At 54.6% G+C, this 15,625-nt stretch overlaps 1 protein-coding gene across 1 annotated transcript; it reads right to left on the bottom strand.

Moving 5' to 3' along the window:
* Positions 1 to 1,442: 1,442 nt before the first annotated feature.
* Positions 1,443 to 15,010, bottom strand: ROBO4 (roundabout guidance receptor 4). The gene is made up of 18 exons (XM_062198448.1): positions 14,935 to 15,010; positions 14,273 to 14,602; positions 13,884 to 14,041; positions 13,591 to 13,711; positions 13,225 to 13,352; positions 12,898 to 13,126; positions 12,551 to 12,663; positions 11,801 to 11,969; positions 11,461 to 11,646; positions 11,319 to 11,361; positions 9,875 to 10,011; positions 9,498 to 9,761; positions 4,221 to 4,328; positions 3,925 to 4,063; positions 3,543 to 3,779; positions 3,091 to 3,449; positions 1,992 to 2,180; positions 1,443 to 1,900 (listed from the first exon to the last, which is right to left on the bottom strand). The coding sequence occupies exons 1-18, from the start codon at positions 15,002 to 15,004 to the stop codon at positions 1,878 to 1,880; spliced, it is 3,003 nt and encodes a 1,000-aa protein (XP_062054432.1). The 5' UTR covers positions 15,005 to 15,010; the 3' UTR covers positions 1,443 to 1,877.
* Positions 15,011 to 15,625: the final 615 nt, after the last annotated feature.

Raw genomic sequence — 15,625 nt, forward strand, 5'->3', positions numbered from 1 at the left:
TGGGGCGCCGGATTCTATCCCGGTTGTCCCTCTTCCAGGCCAGCTCTCTGCTATGGCCTGGGAGTGCAGTGGAGGATGGCCCAAGTGCTTGGACCCGGCACCCCATGGGAGACCAGGAGAAGCACCTGGCATTGGAGGGTGAACCAACGGCAAAAAGGAAGATCTTTCTCTCTGTCTCTCTCTCTCTCACTATCCACTCTGCCTGTCAAAAAAAAAAAAAAAAAAAAAAAGAAAGAAACCTGCTCCTCACAATAATGATTTTTAAAAACCTGAAGAAAGGAGGGGTCACCGGGGGAACCCCAGGCAGGTGGGAAGAATATGTTTGTACACAGAGGGTGTAGGCAAGCAGGCGATTAGCTTGGCTGGCACAGACTTCTTAAATGTGCGGCCACCAATGGTACCACAGTCTGCGTTGCCCCCTCCCCCAGAGCCCATGCACTCGGCGGCTTCCTTGTCACTGGTCCACCCTCGGCCCAGTGACTGCCCTGGATCCCACAGCATGGCTGCTGCCCTCCAAGCCCCAGTCCTGACCTCGCCTGCCCCTGTGACCTCGGTGCGCACAAATTCCTCTTTCCCTTCAGTCTGCCAAACAGACCTGGAATGTTTTCAAAAGGAATTTTACCAGGAAGCTAAAAGGAAAACAAAATCCCTAAGAGGAACGGATGTGTATCCGGAGCAGTGAGTCCTCCTGCTGAGCTGGTGCACATCCCAGCCAGCCTGGCCCGGAGCTTGACGTCATAGCTCCTAGAAGCGCCCAGCCCCCCCAACCCCGAGCGCCCTCACTTGGCCTCCAGGCAGAGCTGAGGCTTTGGGGGGACAAGCACCCCTTTCAGGGCCTGCTCCTGGATCAGCACTCCCTGGGGTTACCTCCCTGTGGCCCCCGCCATGCACCACAGCACCCCCGGCTTATGGGTTCTGCCTCTGATGTTTCACACTAAGCAAGGAAGACACAGACCTGCCTGCCCTCCAGTAGCTTTCCTAGACTCGGGCCCCGGAAGTCCTGCTCCGAGGCCCATCTCTCCGTCCTGCTGTTTTGTCTAAGGAGTGTTTGTTCAGCAGCTGACCATCACAGGCAGCTATGCGTTTTCTGGAATTTAGCTCCCTGGTCTATTTTAAGAAACCATCTGTGTCTGGACTTTGGGGAGGGGAGCTGGGACCACTGAAAAGCAGGAGTTGCTTTCCCAGGATAAACTGCCAGGTGCAGCAGACCCTGAAACTTCCCCCACGCCCCCCTCGGCTCCATTTTGTCGCCCAAAATCTGGTGGATGCACATCATTCTCCCTTCTACTGCAGAGTAGAAACAAGGGGCATTCCCTGAGTGCAACCAGCACTTCACCCCTGCCTGAGTAACTGATGTGGCCTCCCAGGTGTCCTCCCCACACCCGTGCCCCAGGGAATGATCTGGCACAACTCAAGTCTTTACAGATTTATAGTTCCTTAAGTGTACAGTGACAACGGTCAGCGGGAGTGCTTTGATCCCACATTCTCTCAGCTCCCTCCCCTCAGCCACTACCTCCACAGCCCTCTACCAGGCGCTGTTGTCCTCCACGAAGACCCTCTGGCTCCCCCATTTCCTGTGACCCAAGTCAGTGGGGAGAGTAGGAAACAGGGCCAAGCCTGAAACGCCCTGGTCAAGGGAGTGGCTGGGACAGGGGAGACAGCAGTGGTTGGGAGTCAGGCGCAGAGGACTCCAGTTCAGCTTTGCTTTTATCTTGTTTTGCTTTCATTTGCTTTCACAGTCCAAGAGGGAGAGCTCCCTGGAGGCTGGGGAAGGTGGATCCCATCTGCAGAGATGCATAGCCCAAGACCCCCACGCCAGCTTGGGAGCCGACTGCAGAGGAGGTTCTGATTCTGCTTGGCAGTCGCAGGGACACAAGTCAGGAGGAGTCTACAGGAGAAACTGCAGGAGAGAGGAGTTACCCCCGGCCCCTCACCTCTCCTGCCAGACCCCAGGCTCCCTGGTGGCTCTGCTCAGGCCGACCCACACTCACCGCCAGGCGTGGGCACAGGGCAGCTGAGCTGACTTCTCCGGGAGGCGAGCCGGGAGTCAGGGGGCCAGGGAGGCAGTCCCCTTCCCAGACGTTGGCTGTGGTTGATTTCCAAGTCCTCCAACCAGTCTGGCCTCCACTCCCACCGGGGCAGGGAGAGATCGCCCCGTGGGGAGGGAGGCAAGGAGACATCTGTTGGGGAGGGTAGAAGAGTCTGTAAGGGTTGACCTCCAGCCCCAAGGGAGCAGTTTGGGGCAGAAAGCTTAGGGCCAGCTTAGGGCACACAACCAGCCCTAAATATAACCTACTCCAGCTCAGCCCACCAGGGCCTGTGGCATATCCCTGGAAAAAATAGCTTGAACTCTTTCCTCCTAGTCTATCCATATTCCCCCTTCCCCTGGGTGTCTCCTTTTCCCTCTCATTTGTCATAAACCTGGAGGGTTTTCCTGGGGGCAAAAGGTAGGATTGTGGCTAGTAAGATAGGTTTGGAGAGTCTGGGGGAGGAGAACAAACGAAGTGGCCGGGGAGCTGGGAGCCACCTTCTGCTGTCATGGGGATAAGGAGCTCATGCTGGAGACAAGTCAGAGGGTAAACATAGACGCTAGCTCTCCACTCCCTGCCCTGGGCAGGGCAAGGGGAAGGGTTGGAGGCACAGCCAGGAGGAGAGAGAGAGAGAGAGAGAGAGAGAGAGAGAGAGAGAGAGAAAAGCAAAGCTCCCCTTGGCGGGGAGGCAGATGAATGTTGGCAGCCTTGTCTGGGCAGGGGGAAGGAAGGGAATGGGCCCTGCAGTTGGCTCCTGCAAGGCTACAGAACTGAACAATTTGCCCTTGTTCTGTGGGTGCCCTTGGGCAGGTTAAGCCTGTAAGATTTAGAGTTCTCTCATTTGAAAAAGAGAGGTGAAGAATATTCCCGGTAACGAGTTGTTAACATTGAATGCACGTGAAGCACTTCTCATGGCACCTGGGACATAGTAATCACTCAATACAAACCAACCATTTCAACGATGAGGATGACAGCTAGGAAGCCTTGCCCTTGGGTTGGGGAGAAGGGAGTTTGCTCTAGGGGTGGGGCTGAGGAGTCAGAAGGGAGGACCCCCACGTACCTGTGAAGACGCAGTCTGCCTCCCTGGGCTCCAGACCAAAACCAAAGCTTTCCACAGCCATTGCCAGGGTGCGGGCAAAGTGGGCATCGGCAAGGAAGGAGCCATCGGAGGAGCTGACCAAACTGGCTCTGGCACTGGGGGCGTTGTCCTCAGAGGCTGAGCCCCAACCATTGGCCAGGGAGCCCTCGCTGGGGGTGGGTGTGAGGCAGGCCCGAGGTGGGCACAACAAGCCCCCTACCTCAGACCCCATCCCTTCCCTGGCTCTGCCCATGTCTGCCAGCCCTGAGGCTGTCGGAACGCTGATGTAGCCATAGGTGGTGGGGGGCGAAGGAGCCCTTGGCATAGGCGAGACACTGTTCCTAGGAAGAGGCAAGGTGGGAGACAGGGAGTGGTTAGTGTGGGGGTGGGTGTGACTACTCAAGAGTTCTTTGTAAATCTCTCAAGCTACTTACCTGGGGGTCTCCTCGCCCTCACTGAGCTCCAGGCACAGGGCTACCTCCTCAGGGGTCAGCACACTGTCCTGATCCTCCCCCAGCGATGACAGTGAGGAGCTGGACAGGCGACTGGAAGCTGGGCTGGGACCAGAGAGGGAAGAGGCCTGGGGGCTGGTGGGCCTGGAGGAGTCAAGGATGGGGCTGGGGGCTGCTGGCAACGGGACGGAGGAGGCGGCCTGGGGCTCCAACAAGTGCCTGAATAGGGCAAGAAGAGGGGACGCAGGGTGCTGAGTGTGGTTCTTAAAGTCCCTGTACCCGCCTCTCAGCCCCTGACCGGTCCCAGCTTCTGCTCCCCATACCCTTAGGCTCTGGCCTTGCCTCCCCATCCATGCCCTCTTACTGTCTCTGTTGACTCTGAGGAGGGGTTCCACGTGGAGAGAGGGGTGCTGGAGGGAGAGGCCGAGTGGCCAGCTCATTCGAGGAGCTGAGGAGCTGTGGTCCCAGGGCCCGCCAGGCAACCAGAGCTCGGGGCACAGCTCCTGGGGAACAGAGGCCTGGGCCTGAGGATGGTGGAGTCCAGGTCAGCCCCACACCCTGACCTCTCTGCCCCCCCAGTACCCTCAGCAACAGGGGAGCAGCCAGGCACAGGGGCCCAGGCCTTACCTCCTCACTTCCCCCTCAGAGATGGCCTCTTACCTGGGCTTTGGGAAAGGTTCTTGGAGCCCCTGTTTCCCAGCTCCCAGGCCCAGCGCTCCATGGGGTGGCTGGCCCGAAGCAGCGGGGAGCTGTTAGCTTGGTGCAGCTCTGCAAAGGAGAGAGTCAGTGGCAGTGGGATGAGCAGAGGGCCTTCCAGATGGCCACACTAGGCTTTCCCTCCAGCCTTGTCATTCGGCTCAGCCTATGCAACCCTGAAACCAGATGAGAGAGGGCAGAGGCTCCTCAGCCTGCTCCACCCCACCTTCATCCAGGCAGCTGTGGAAGGAGCACCAGGCTCAGAGCCGAATGTTCTGCCTTCAGAGCCTGGCCCGGCTGTGCAACCTCAGAGAAGCCCACTAGCCTTTCCTGAGCCTCAGTTTCATTTATAAACAACCACTTCAAATGGCGGTTTTGATGATTAAATAAAAATAGGTTGCAAAGTTCCTGGCACGTTAATGGGTTCTTTAAAAAAACCATTTTTCCCCCTTGACTGTGATCATCCCAAACTTCTGGGTGTCTATACCCTCTCATTTCTGCTGTCTTCATGCATGTTGGCTCTGTGAAGACAAATACTCTGTTTCTTGGAGACAATCTGTTCATTTCCATGTTTTATGTTGCAAGCATCTCACGTGGTTCTGAAGAATCCTGCCGCTGCACTCTAGAGTGTCTCTCTTGACTGTCTCATTTATGGAGATGGGTTGGATGGTTTAGGGGAATGAAGTAGGCAAGATAAGGAACAGGGAGTCCTAGACAATGCCAGGTGAGGCGAGAAGAGGGACTTCAGAATAAGACAATGCATTGGTCTCACAGAGGGAGGCAGTGCTCTGCTTGGGATGTTCAATGAAACAGGTTGAGTGAATGAGCGAATGCATGGATGATATTGGGGAAGCAGACGGAGATGCAGATGGATGATATTGGAGATGCAGCACAAATGGAGAAGAGTCACACACAGGTGGCAGCGACCCTCTGGCCCACGTAGGCACTGGTAAGACAGGGCTCTGTGTGAGCTTCAACAACAGAGAAGTTGGGGAAACAGAAAGAACAGACCCTGCCACATGCAGTTACTGTGAGCATGCTTCTCAGGCAAGTTAGAACCCAAAAGGATCAAATTTCACCCAGAGAAGAACAGGGAGGAGATTTCCCCAGGGTTAGAAACCAGGAGAACATCAAGCAAAGGAGAAAGATTATGGAGAAGTCCCGCTAGGAAAAGGTTTCCCTCTTTGGCAGACCAGAGACCTCGCAGGGTCTTCTGGATGGAGCAACATCGTCGTTCTAATCCCAGAGATTGGGGGAGGGGCACCCTGGGCAAGAAAGAAATCGAGGCATTGGCATTGACCAAGACCCCAAGACCTAGGCCTGGTCCTCTGCTCCCCTGGGATGAAGACCCGCACAATGGTTAGACTTCTTCCTACAAAGTTTCCTTTTGTACTTGGGATGGTTTGGTTTTTATTCAGTTTTGCTATGATGCAGAGAGACCTGGAGACCAGCTTCAGAGCTCATGCTCCGACTCTGGTGTCACTGGCTTTGTCTTCTTGATTAGGCTCAGAGATGTGAGCACATGTTGGTTGGGTTGTTTGAGTGAAATAAGAAGGGAAAAAGCCAGTCCTGGAAGTGGCCATGTGTATCTCAGCCCATTTAATTTTCTCTAAGAGACCCTGGCAGGGTCCAGTAGGGCCTAGTGTTTAAAACACTAGTTAGGATGCCAGCATCTCACATCACAGTACCCAGGTTAGATTCCTGCCTCTGGCTCCTGACTCCAGATTCCTGCTAATGCAGACCCTAGAAAGCTGCACTGATGTCTCAAGTAATTGGTTTCCTGCCACTCACATGGGAAATCTAGATTGAGTTCCTGACTCCTAGTGTTGGCTCTTGCTTTGCATTGTGGGTGTTTGGGGAATGAACTAATAATGGAAAAGAGCTCGCTCTTTCTGTATCTCAAATCAAAATTTTTTTAATTAAAAACAACAACAGGCTCCTAATACCTTTCTTGGAGTTACTTGGATTTGAGCTTCAATGCTATCTGAGTAAACTATACAATAACAACAACATCAAGCTGAAAGGCTGAATCTCATTGGGCATATCTGCGTTGCAATAATTTTTTGTTTGAATGAAATAATGAATGAATTAGGATAGTGCATTCAGTGAGCAGAAGAACCTGGTACAATGCATGAGAGACAGGAGAGTACACTAAAAACTATCAGTAAAGAAAAAGTACAACTGAGGTCAAATAGCAACACAAATGAACAAGTAGGTCAAGGAGAGGAGGGGCCACTGATGGACACAGTCAGATGCAGAAGGAACATCAATCTTTGGGCAACAATAGTAGAATCAACTCCATGGCTCTGTACAAGACCACAGCATGATCTCGATGCTATTGCTGAGGTCCCAGGAGCCACAGGTGGAAGCAGATCCCACCAGCCAAGGGGAGGCACTGAAGTTGATCTAACCTAAGGCAGTGAGGAGATGGGGTTGGGATGAGAATGAACAGGGGGTGAAGTGAGGACCCAATTAAAGGTTAGGGAGTCTCTCTCGGTCCCATCTTAAGAACTGGTTATAGGGGGCTGGCGCTGTGGCGTAGTGGGTAAAGCTGCTGCTTGCAATGCCAGCATCCCAGATGGGTGCCGGTTCAAGATCCAGCTACTCCACTTCCGATCCAGCTCTCTGCTATGGCCTGGGAAAGCAGTGGAGGATGACCCAAGTCCTTGGGCCCCTGAATCCACATGGGAGACCCAGAGGAAGCTCCTGGCTCCTGGCTTCAGATCTATGCAGCTCCATCCATTGCAGCTAATTGGGGAGTGAATCAGCAGATGGAAGACCTCTCTCTCTCTCTCTCTGCCTCTCCTTCTCTCTGTGTGTAACTCTGACTTTCAAATAAATAAATAAATCTTAAAAAAAAAAAAAAAGAACTGGCTACAGGGGCTGGCATTGTGATGTAGGGGGTTAAGCTGCCGCCTGAGACACCAGCATCCCATAAGGGTTCTGATTTGAGTCCCAGCTGTTCCACTTCTGATCCAGCTACCTGATAATGCCCTTGGAAAAAGCAACCAAAGATGGCCCAAATGTCTGGGCAATTGTCACCCACGTGGGAGACTGGGATGAAGCTCCAGGCTTCAGCCTGGCAGAGCACTGGCTGTGGCAGCCATCTTGAGAGTGAACTAGGGAATAGAAGATCTCTCTCCTTCTCTCTGCCTCTCCCTCTCTCTCTGTAACTCTGACTTTCAAAGCAAATAAATAAATCTTTTTCTTTAAAAAAAAAGAATTTGCTGTAAAATACTGCTTTTTTCTATTAGTGCCAGCATTCTAAGAGGGGCCATACATTCCACCAAAGTTGGTGCAGTTCTCCATGGGAAGGCTGGTTTCAAGGGAGAGTTATTCCACCTCTTTTTGGCTAGTATTACAATGCAATAGCTCCAAGGCAAGGCTAGCAAGAATGTCAGCTTTGCTAACATTGCCAGTCACAGAATTCAGGATATTGAACAAGCTCTTAATTGCTCATAATCTGTCTTTGACTTACTACGCATTGCACTGAAAGCACTTAGAAATAAGGAATTGGATATCTTAACAGAAGACTCATGAAGACAGAAGAAAGAGCAGGATTTTTGAACTAGTTATTTAATCATTCTGACTCCCTTCCTACCTGTTAAAGAAATAATACCCAACCAATCTATTGTGAGGATTAAATGAACTGACAGATGTAAGTAAAGCATCTAGTATAAAGTAGCTGCTCAAGAAATGGAGACTACAGTGATTTCTCTCTGGAAAGTCAAAGCAGGCAGCTAGCAGTCAGGAGAGAAATCTGTCCAGAGAGTAAATACAGTGGACTGTCAGAATGACTGGGATGGAAAATAAAAAAGAATGATTGGGGAGGACCCTGCAATGTGGCTTATCTGGTAAAGCCACTGCTTGAGACACCAGCATTCCTATATGGGAGCAGTTCTGGCTGCTCCATTTTCCATTAATTCCCTGCTAATGGCCAGGGAAAAGCAGCGGATGATGGCCCAAAAGCTTATGCCCCTACACCCATGTGGATGAAGCTCCTGGCTCCCAGCTTCTGGCTTTGGCCTGCCCATTGCAGCCATCTGGGGAGTGAACCAGAAAATAGAAGATCTGTTTGTCTCTGTGTCTCTCCCTCTCTCTCTGTAGCTCTGACCTTCAAATAAATAAATAAATCTTTTACAAAAAATGATTGGGGCACAGGTTCCAGGATCCTCCTCAGATACCAGAATCCATGGATGCTTGAGTGCCTTATATCAAAATGGAATAGTGCTTGCACATAACCTAATCACACACTTTTCCATATCTAAATGACTTATAATGCTTAATCCGACGTAAATATTGTGTAAATGGCTGTTATGCTGCTTGTAGTGGTTAGGAACTAATGACAAGAAAAAAGTCTGCACATGTTCAATAGAGATGCAATTTTTTCCATGGGCGGTTGAATCCATGAATGCAGAACATGCATATTCAAAGAGCCAAGTGGACTTTGTCCTGTCTGAGGGAGGAGTCTGGGGTCAGTCAGGTCACTGTGTACAGTGCCCGAGGAGAGGAAGTCACGCAGGCCTGAGGCTTCAAGCCAGCGCAGCACTGATCACATTCTGCCAGGCTCTGGCATATGTGCACTGCTTGTATGTTGTTGTATGTTGTATGTTGTTGTATGTTGTTTGCAAAGGGAAAAGACAGAGAAAGGAGAGCAAAAGAGGGAGTGAGAGAGAGATGCAGAGAGAGAGAGAGAAATAGAGAGCTCCCATCTACTCCCTAAATGCCCACAATGGCCGGTACTGTGCTGGGCCAGGGCTGCAGCCTGGAGCCTGGAGCCTGGAGCCAAAACTCAGTCCTGGTCTCCCACATGGGTGGCAGGGACCTAACTACTTAAATCATTACCTGCTGCCTTCTAGGGTGCCCATTAGCAGCGAGCTGGGAATCGGAACAGACCTGGAACTCAAGCCCAGGCACTTCAAAATGGCATGCCGGTGACCTAGTTGTATGTTAACTGCTATGCCTAATCAGCACTTTAATAACACAGTTTCTGAGCCCTAGAGGGCAAGGGCTGTGTCTGGCTTCTTTTGTGCCTCCCATCTGTGACATGCAGTGGGGCCTATTAAATGTTCGCGGAGTTGAACTGGCTGCAGAAACAGGGCCCACTGCTGGAAGGAAAAGCTGAGGTGGGCGCACTGCCAGCTGAGGCTCTGGTGCAGGCAGCAGGACACGTTCCTTCATCCTCACCCCTGGGCCCTCTGGCCACCTGCTCCCCACTATGTCCTCCCTCCTCATCCTTACCCTGCTTCTTTTTGGCCTTCCAAACCTCTGCAGGGGCCAAAGACAAACGCGGAGAAGAGAGTCCCCTGCGGCTGCAGAGGCTGTCTGAGCTGGGCCAGGGGCTGGAGAGCCGGGCCAGCTGGGGTGGGAGGCGCCTGGCAGCTGGGGTCTGGGGGCTTGGCCGGGTTGGGGGACTGGAGGGCATCTCAGCGATGAGGGAGCCATAAAACGTGCTGGTGTCTGGAAGCAGGGGCACCCCGGGGCTTCGGGGGTCCCAGGAGATCACTGTGATAGAAACGACAGGAGGAATTATGATGCGCGCACCACGCCTGGCCGCCCTGGTCTCCATCCCTTGGATACTTGCCCTCAGCTAGACCCTGCCCCCCAGGCATGCTCACAGGAGCGGCGACAGTCTAGTGGGTCCCGTGGGTCCACTCCCAACCGGCTGTTGAGGCTGCTGCTGCTACTGAGGTCCCGAGAGCCTGAGGTGGATCGCCAGGTGTCTGCCAACCAAGGGGAGTCACTGTGGTCCATCCTGGAGCCGTTGGGGGTGGGGTGAGGCAGGGAGAAACAGTGAGAAGTGAGAACCCAATCGGCCAAGATTTCCGGCTCAGCGGGGAGCTGAAGGATCAAGGAGGTGGTGGTATTGGCTTTATCATTCTTTTAAGATCTATTTTATTTATTTGAAAAACTGAATCATATGTATATATATATATATAGAGAGAGAGAGAGAGGGAGGGGGTGGAGATAGAGAGAGAAAGAAATCTTCCATTCTCTGTAACTCTGAATTTCAAATAAATAAATAAATCTTTAAAAAAATGCAGAGAAGTAAAATAGTTATTCAGTGTAAAACTCAGCCAATGGGGGGCTGGCACTGTGGTGCAATAGGTTAATCCTCCACCTGCAGCACTGGCATCCCAAATGGGTGCCAGTTCTAGTCCCGGCTGCTCCTCTTCTGATCCAGCTCTCTGCCACAGCCTGGGAAAGCAGTGGAAGATGGTTCAAGTGCTTGGATCCCTGCATGCATGTGGGAGACCTGGAAGAAGCTCCTGGCTCCTGGTTCCTTGCTTCTGATCGGCCCAACTCCAGCCACTGTGGCCTTTTGGGGAGTGAACCAGAGGATGGAAGACCTTTCTCTCTGTCTCTCCTTCTCACTGTCTGCAACTCTACCTCTCAAATAAATAAATACAATCTCTTAAAAAAAAAAAAACCTTAACCAATGGGGGAAAAATATTTTTTTCTCTTTCTTAGTATCTTGTCTCACAACCAACCGCAGACTTGGTCTGATGACCAAACACACTTGGAACAGAACTACCTGCAGGCTGGCCCTGGATCAGAACAATGAGTAAGAATCTGGTGCAGGGGCTGCACGCCCTCTGCTGGAACTGTGGGTGGTGAGGGTTCAGGAACAGTTGCTCCACAGGCGATTCACCAAATGCACAGGCACCACTAGGTAGACACCAACGCCAAGCGCATTAGATCTCAGAGCGAATCGTCTCAGCCAGTTACTCCCCACACAGCAGAATGAGACACCAGAAGAGTGCCGAGTGTGCCAGTGAGAGGCGGGTGGCACGAGCCCTGGCCTAGAGCCAGCTACTAGTAGCAAAACCTTTGGCAGATGCTTAAGTTTTGTGAATTTCAGTTTATGCACTTGTCAAGTGGTGTGATAGGAACATCACTGAAAGGGAAGATAAGTGTCATTCGGCGAGACACAGGAGCTAGAGTTCCAAGCTGCCTGGCAGTAGGGTAGACCATTACACCATGCAACTCTCTGGGCCAGCTCCATTGCCCCTTTCCTTCTCTGCTCTTCTCCCACCTCAGGTGTCTCCTTTTGCTTCTCACCTGTGTTTTAGGATAGCATCCTCGCTGGTATATCTGTACAGACCTAGGAGTGGGCAAGAGGAAGGCTTAGTGCGAGGTTCCATCACCTGGCCAGGTTTCTAAGCCCCCTGCAGCATTCTGGGCGTCACCCCAACCCTCTCACCTGGGCCCAGGTGCACCCCCGCTCGGCGCCGGCGGTGGATACACACAGCAATGCCCAGCAGCAGGAACCACAACACAACAGCCCCAGTGGCGATGACCTCTGGTCGCGTGAAGGTGGCCTTCAGTTGCTCCAGGGTCCAGAAACTATGCTCACTGGGTTCCCAGGCGGCTTGCTCCATGGTCTGCTCTGTATGGGAAGTGGAGCTCAGAGGGGGCAGGTGAGGCAGCAAGGGTCTGTCAGGTAAGTGGGAGGAGCCAGAAGTGAGAGGCAGGAGCAGGAAGAAAGGAAGAGAGGAAGGCAGCCGAAAGGTATGGGTGAGGCTTGTGGGCAGTGCACTCACCCAAAAGGAGGCAGACAGGGCTACTGGGCTCCCCAGCCCCGGCCCCAGTGACCGCGGCCACTTGCACACAGTAGAAGCCTGGCGATCGGGTGGCAATCTCCAGCTGCGTCTGCTCGCTCACCACGGTCCAGTTAGCTGGGGGCAATGAGGTGTTGCCCAGGCTCCAGATCTGAGGCACAAGCAAAGGTGAGCAGCTTTTCCAGGCACCATCCCAGCAGCTGAGCCTTCCCTCTGTGGACCGCTCTGGAGCTGTGATCATCCTGCCCTACCTTCCACCTGGGGACCCTCTCTACCCAACAGGCTCCCATACTTCTTATTCCCCTCTCTATGAAACGAGAGTGACTTCTCTCTAGACCACAGAAGGGTAAAATCCTCTGCTAAAATATGCACAAGACGGTGGTTCTCATTCAGAGGCACCTGCAGGGTTTGCGCAAATACAGGTTCCCTGAGACTGGATTCAGCCGACCTGGGAAAGGACTCAGGAGATTAAGAGTCAGAAAGGCACAGCCTGCTTTGAGTCCTGCTTTGTTTCTCACACCTGTGAGCTTGGCCTTGCTTTCTAAGTCTGGACATTGGGTATTACAGCCCAGGGTGGACTGTGAGATTAAAAACGAGATTACGGAGGTATGGTACTGGGCAGGGTCTGGCAGAAGCCCGTCCTTACTCTTCTGCACAGGGATGGTTTCTCAGTGCCCAGGGCAAGGGTGTGCAGGGCCCAGGAGGCAAAGCTGTGTCAGCCTGCAGGGCTACCTGGTAGCCACGGATGATGCCGTTGTGGTTTTCAGCAGGTGGTGGGACCCAGCTCACAAGGACACTGCCATTGCCAGGTTTCAGAGTCACCTCCTGGGGTGGAGCACTGGGCACTGGAGGGAAAGAGGAGAGGCCATCAGAGGTGCTGAGGGAGTGGACTCTGGGGAAAGGAGCTGGAATGGGAGATAGAGAGTCAGAACCCCTACCCCCAGAGGATAGAAGCTTTTCACAGCTCGGATGCCTGGCCAGAGCCCGCCCCCTTCAGACTAGAGTGGGGCAGCCCAGGGAGCCCCGTGAGGAGGAGCCAGAGGGTATGTTGATGCATCTTCAGGGCCTCCGTCTCTGACCTCGTTCTGGCAGCCTCAGGAGCAGCACGTTGCTGTCGGGGCCTCGAGCCCGGCCGGAGGACGGTCTCACCTTGAACTCGTAGTCTTGGCCCCACCGGAGGCCCCCAAGCTCTGCGCTCTGCCATCCGGCCAGCAGTGCCTCTGCCCATGCTGCTCCCTGGCCTCCTGGGGCTGTCTGGGTCCTGAACAAGGCCGTGTAGGACTGAGCAGGTGCAGCAGGGCCGCTCACCTGGGAAGTCATTGGGAGGAAGGGGAGGGGTCAGGGGACTCAGGGCAGCTCTTCCTCGAGCTCTGGACTGGCTCTCGTGTGTAGGTCCTGGGCCTCACCTTCCAGCTGAGCCACACAACAGGCCCAGGTTCAGGGCGCTTTGTGGGGTCTGGGGTCAGCAGTGTCACGTTTTCCAGCTGAATGCGCACAGCTAGAAGTTGCAGAGGCTCCTTGTGGTCCTGGGACTCTGTGGGGAACATGGGGATGGGGCTGGGGCCTACAGGCCAGAGGGCAGGACCAAGGGGTTGGAAATCTCCCAGAGATCCCGGATCCTAGAGCACTCCTAATTCTACTTTAGCAGAGGGAACTTCCCCCAGCATGAACCCTCAGCACTCTGTCCCTGATGCCAGCCCAAAGCAGACCACACCACCCTAACTGGTGCCCCCCACCATGCCCTGGACATCGGCTGACCTCCCCTGCCTTACCCTGTATGGACACCCTGGCTGCCCGGCTCTCCCTTTTTCCTGCACTGTTGGTGGCCACACACATGTAGATCCCTGCGTCGCTCCTCTCTGCTCTCACCATCAGCAGGGAGCCCCTGGAAACCTGGATGTCAAGGCCAGGGGCACTGTGAAGCCTCTCACGGAGGGAGGGGCTCTGGGGCCCCTTTCCCTCCCCTCCTCAAATTCCGCCAGGGGTTATGGGAGTGGAGGGCAGGTCAGCCTCTCAGGGTGGGCCCAGGACAGGATGAAGAGTGGGGAAGGGGGCTGATACTCACCATGTGCTGCCCCGGCCGGAGGGCCAAGGGTTTCCCATCTTTCCACCATGAGACGATGGGCTCTGGGTAGCCCCAGGGGGGCCCACACTCCAGAATCACCTGCTCACCCACCACAGCCACCGTGTCCCGAGGCTGGATCTGAAAATCCTCACGGAGTACTAGGGGGAGGACAGCTTGTCCGCAGGGAGTGTGGCCCAGGCCACCCCTCTCTTCCCCACCATGTCTCCCACTGCACTCACTGGTACCATTTGGCCCAGCTCCCAGGTCCCCCTTCTAGGGCCAACCCCAACCCAGCTCTGCCCCTCAACTCTCCAGTTCAGGCCTCCTCTCAACATAGGCATCTCGGCCCCAGGCGTGCCCTTCCCCGGGATGTCCCTCCCAGAGCTCACCAGCCACAGACAGCAGAGCTCCCCGACTGACTGCGGTGCCCAGCTGATTGCTGGCTTCACAAGTGTAGACACCCAGGGCGGTGGACAGGGCCTGGTCATCGTGGGCTCGTCCCCGGGCAGGGGGCCGCAGCAGCTGGAGGGTTCCATCCGGTAGCAGGTGGTGTAGGTCTGGGGGCACCATGCTCAATGGCTGCCCATTCAGCAGCCAGCGGATGGTGGGAGGCGGCTGGCCGGACGCTCGGCAGCTCATTGTGACAGGGCCAGGGCCCTCGAATAGTTGGTCCTCAGGGTGGACCAGGATCTGGGGCGGGAAGTCCTGAGCCATGGCTCCTGGGAGGGAAAGGGAGGCAGAGCCCAGGATGACTACCAAACAAGGCCCCCAGACCCCTGCACCCCACCTCCTCTGCCTTCTCTTGTGCCCCAGTTTGTCTGTGTTTACAGAATGTCCACCCCCAAATCACAAGCTCTGGGGCAGGACAGGGCGTAGCGGCCAGGCCCGCACTGGCATAGCTCTCTTTCCATCACATCGACCACCACCATCTTATCCTCAGCTCCGGCACTCCCACTGGGAAAAGGACACAAAGGAGCCAGGGAACCTCTTCTGCCCCTGGCCGGGCCCTGGGTCAGGGAGCCAGGGCTAGGAGAGGGAGAGCCACACTCACCCAGGATGAGCCGCAGCAGGAGAGGCAGAGGCCAGCCGGCCCCAGGGAGGCCCACTCCTCCAGAGCGCATGGCTGCTCCCAGGCCCCGGTCCTTGTCCCAAGCACTTTGTCCTGCTGCTCTGAGCTCACAGCGGCGGGGAAGGAGGGGCGGTGGGTGGGGTGGCCCTGGTTGTTTGTGACGGAGACTCTGCCCCAGGAGGGAAGCGGCTTTGAGGAAACCGATGCTTCCTGCCTGGCCCTCGGTGCCTTGGGGAACTGGGAGGGGCCCAGAGGCGAGAAACTCTCTGACCTGGACCCCGTGGCTGTAACCCTGACTCTGCCTTCAGGATCACCTCGTGATCTAGCCTGGGGCTTCTTAAAGGGGGTTTCTCACACTAACCATGCTCCCGACCTCTTCCTCAAGCCTTTAATGCTAAAACTGGCTCTCTACCTTGAATCTTAATTCTCACCCCTGGGCTTCCTGATGTCCACCCGCCCGCGTGGAAGGGACACTCTCAGGGCCTGGCAGTGAGAAGCCAAGGACGCAGGGAGCTGTGGGCTGAGGAAGCTAAGCGCAGGGAGTGGGAGTGGCCATGCCGCTGCCCATTTCCTTAGGGATAGACGGTGCCAGGGTGAGTGGAACAGAAGACAGGGTGGACTTTAGAGCCTCAGGATAAGCTGGGAGATTCTCAAAGAGCTTGTCCTGCTTCAG

Source organism: Lepus europaeus, chromosome 7 (assembly GCF_033115175.1).
Source record: "Lepus europaeus isolate LE1 chromosome 7, mLepTim1.pri, whole genome shotgun sequence".
Classification (NCBI taxonomy): Eukaryota; Metazoa; Chordata; class Mammalia; order Lagomorpha; family Leporidae; genus Lepus; species Lepus europaeus.

Excerpts from the sequence above, each read along its gene's own strand:
- ROBO4 (XM_062198448.1), bottom strand. The coding sequence starts at position 15,004 with ATGCGCTCTGGAGGAGTGGGCCTCCCTGGGGCCGGCTGGCCTCTGCCT. Across the intron at positions 14,042-14,272 it reads AGCTCTGCTGTCTGTGGCTG|TACTCCGTGAGGATTTTCAG; the intron begins GTGAGCTCTGGG and ends TCCTCCCCCTAG. Across the intron at positions 9,762-9,874 it reads ACTAGACTGTCGCCGCTCCT|TGATCTCCTGGGACCCCCGA; the intron begins GTGAGCATGCCT and ends TTTCTATCACAG.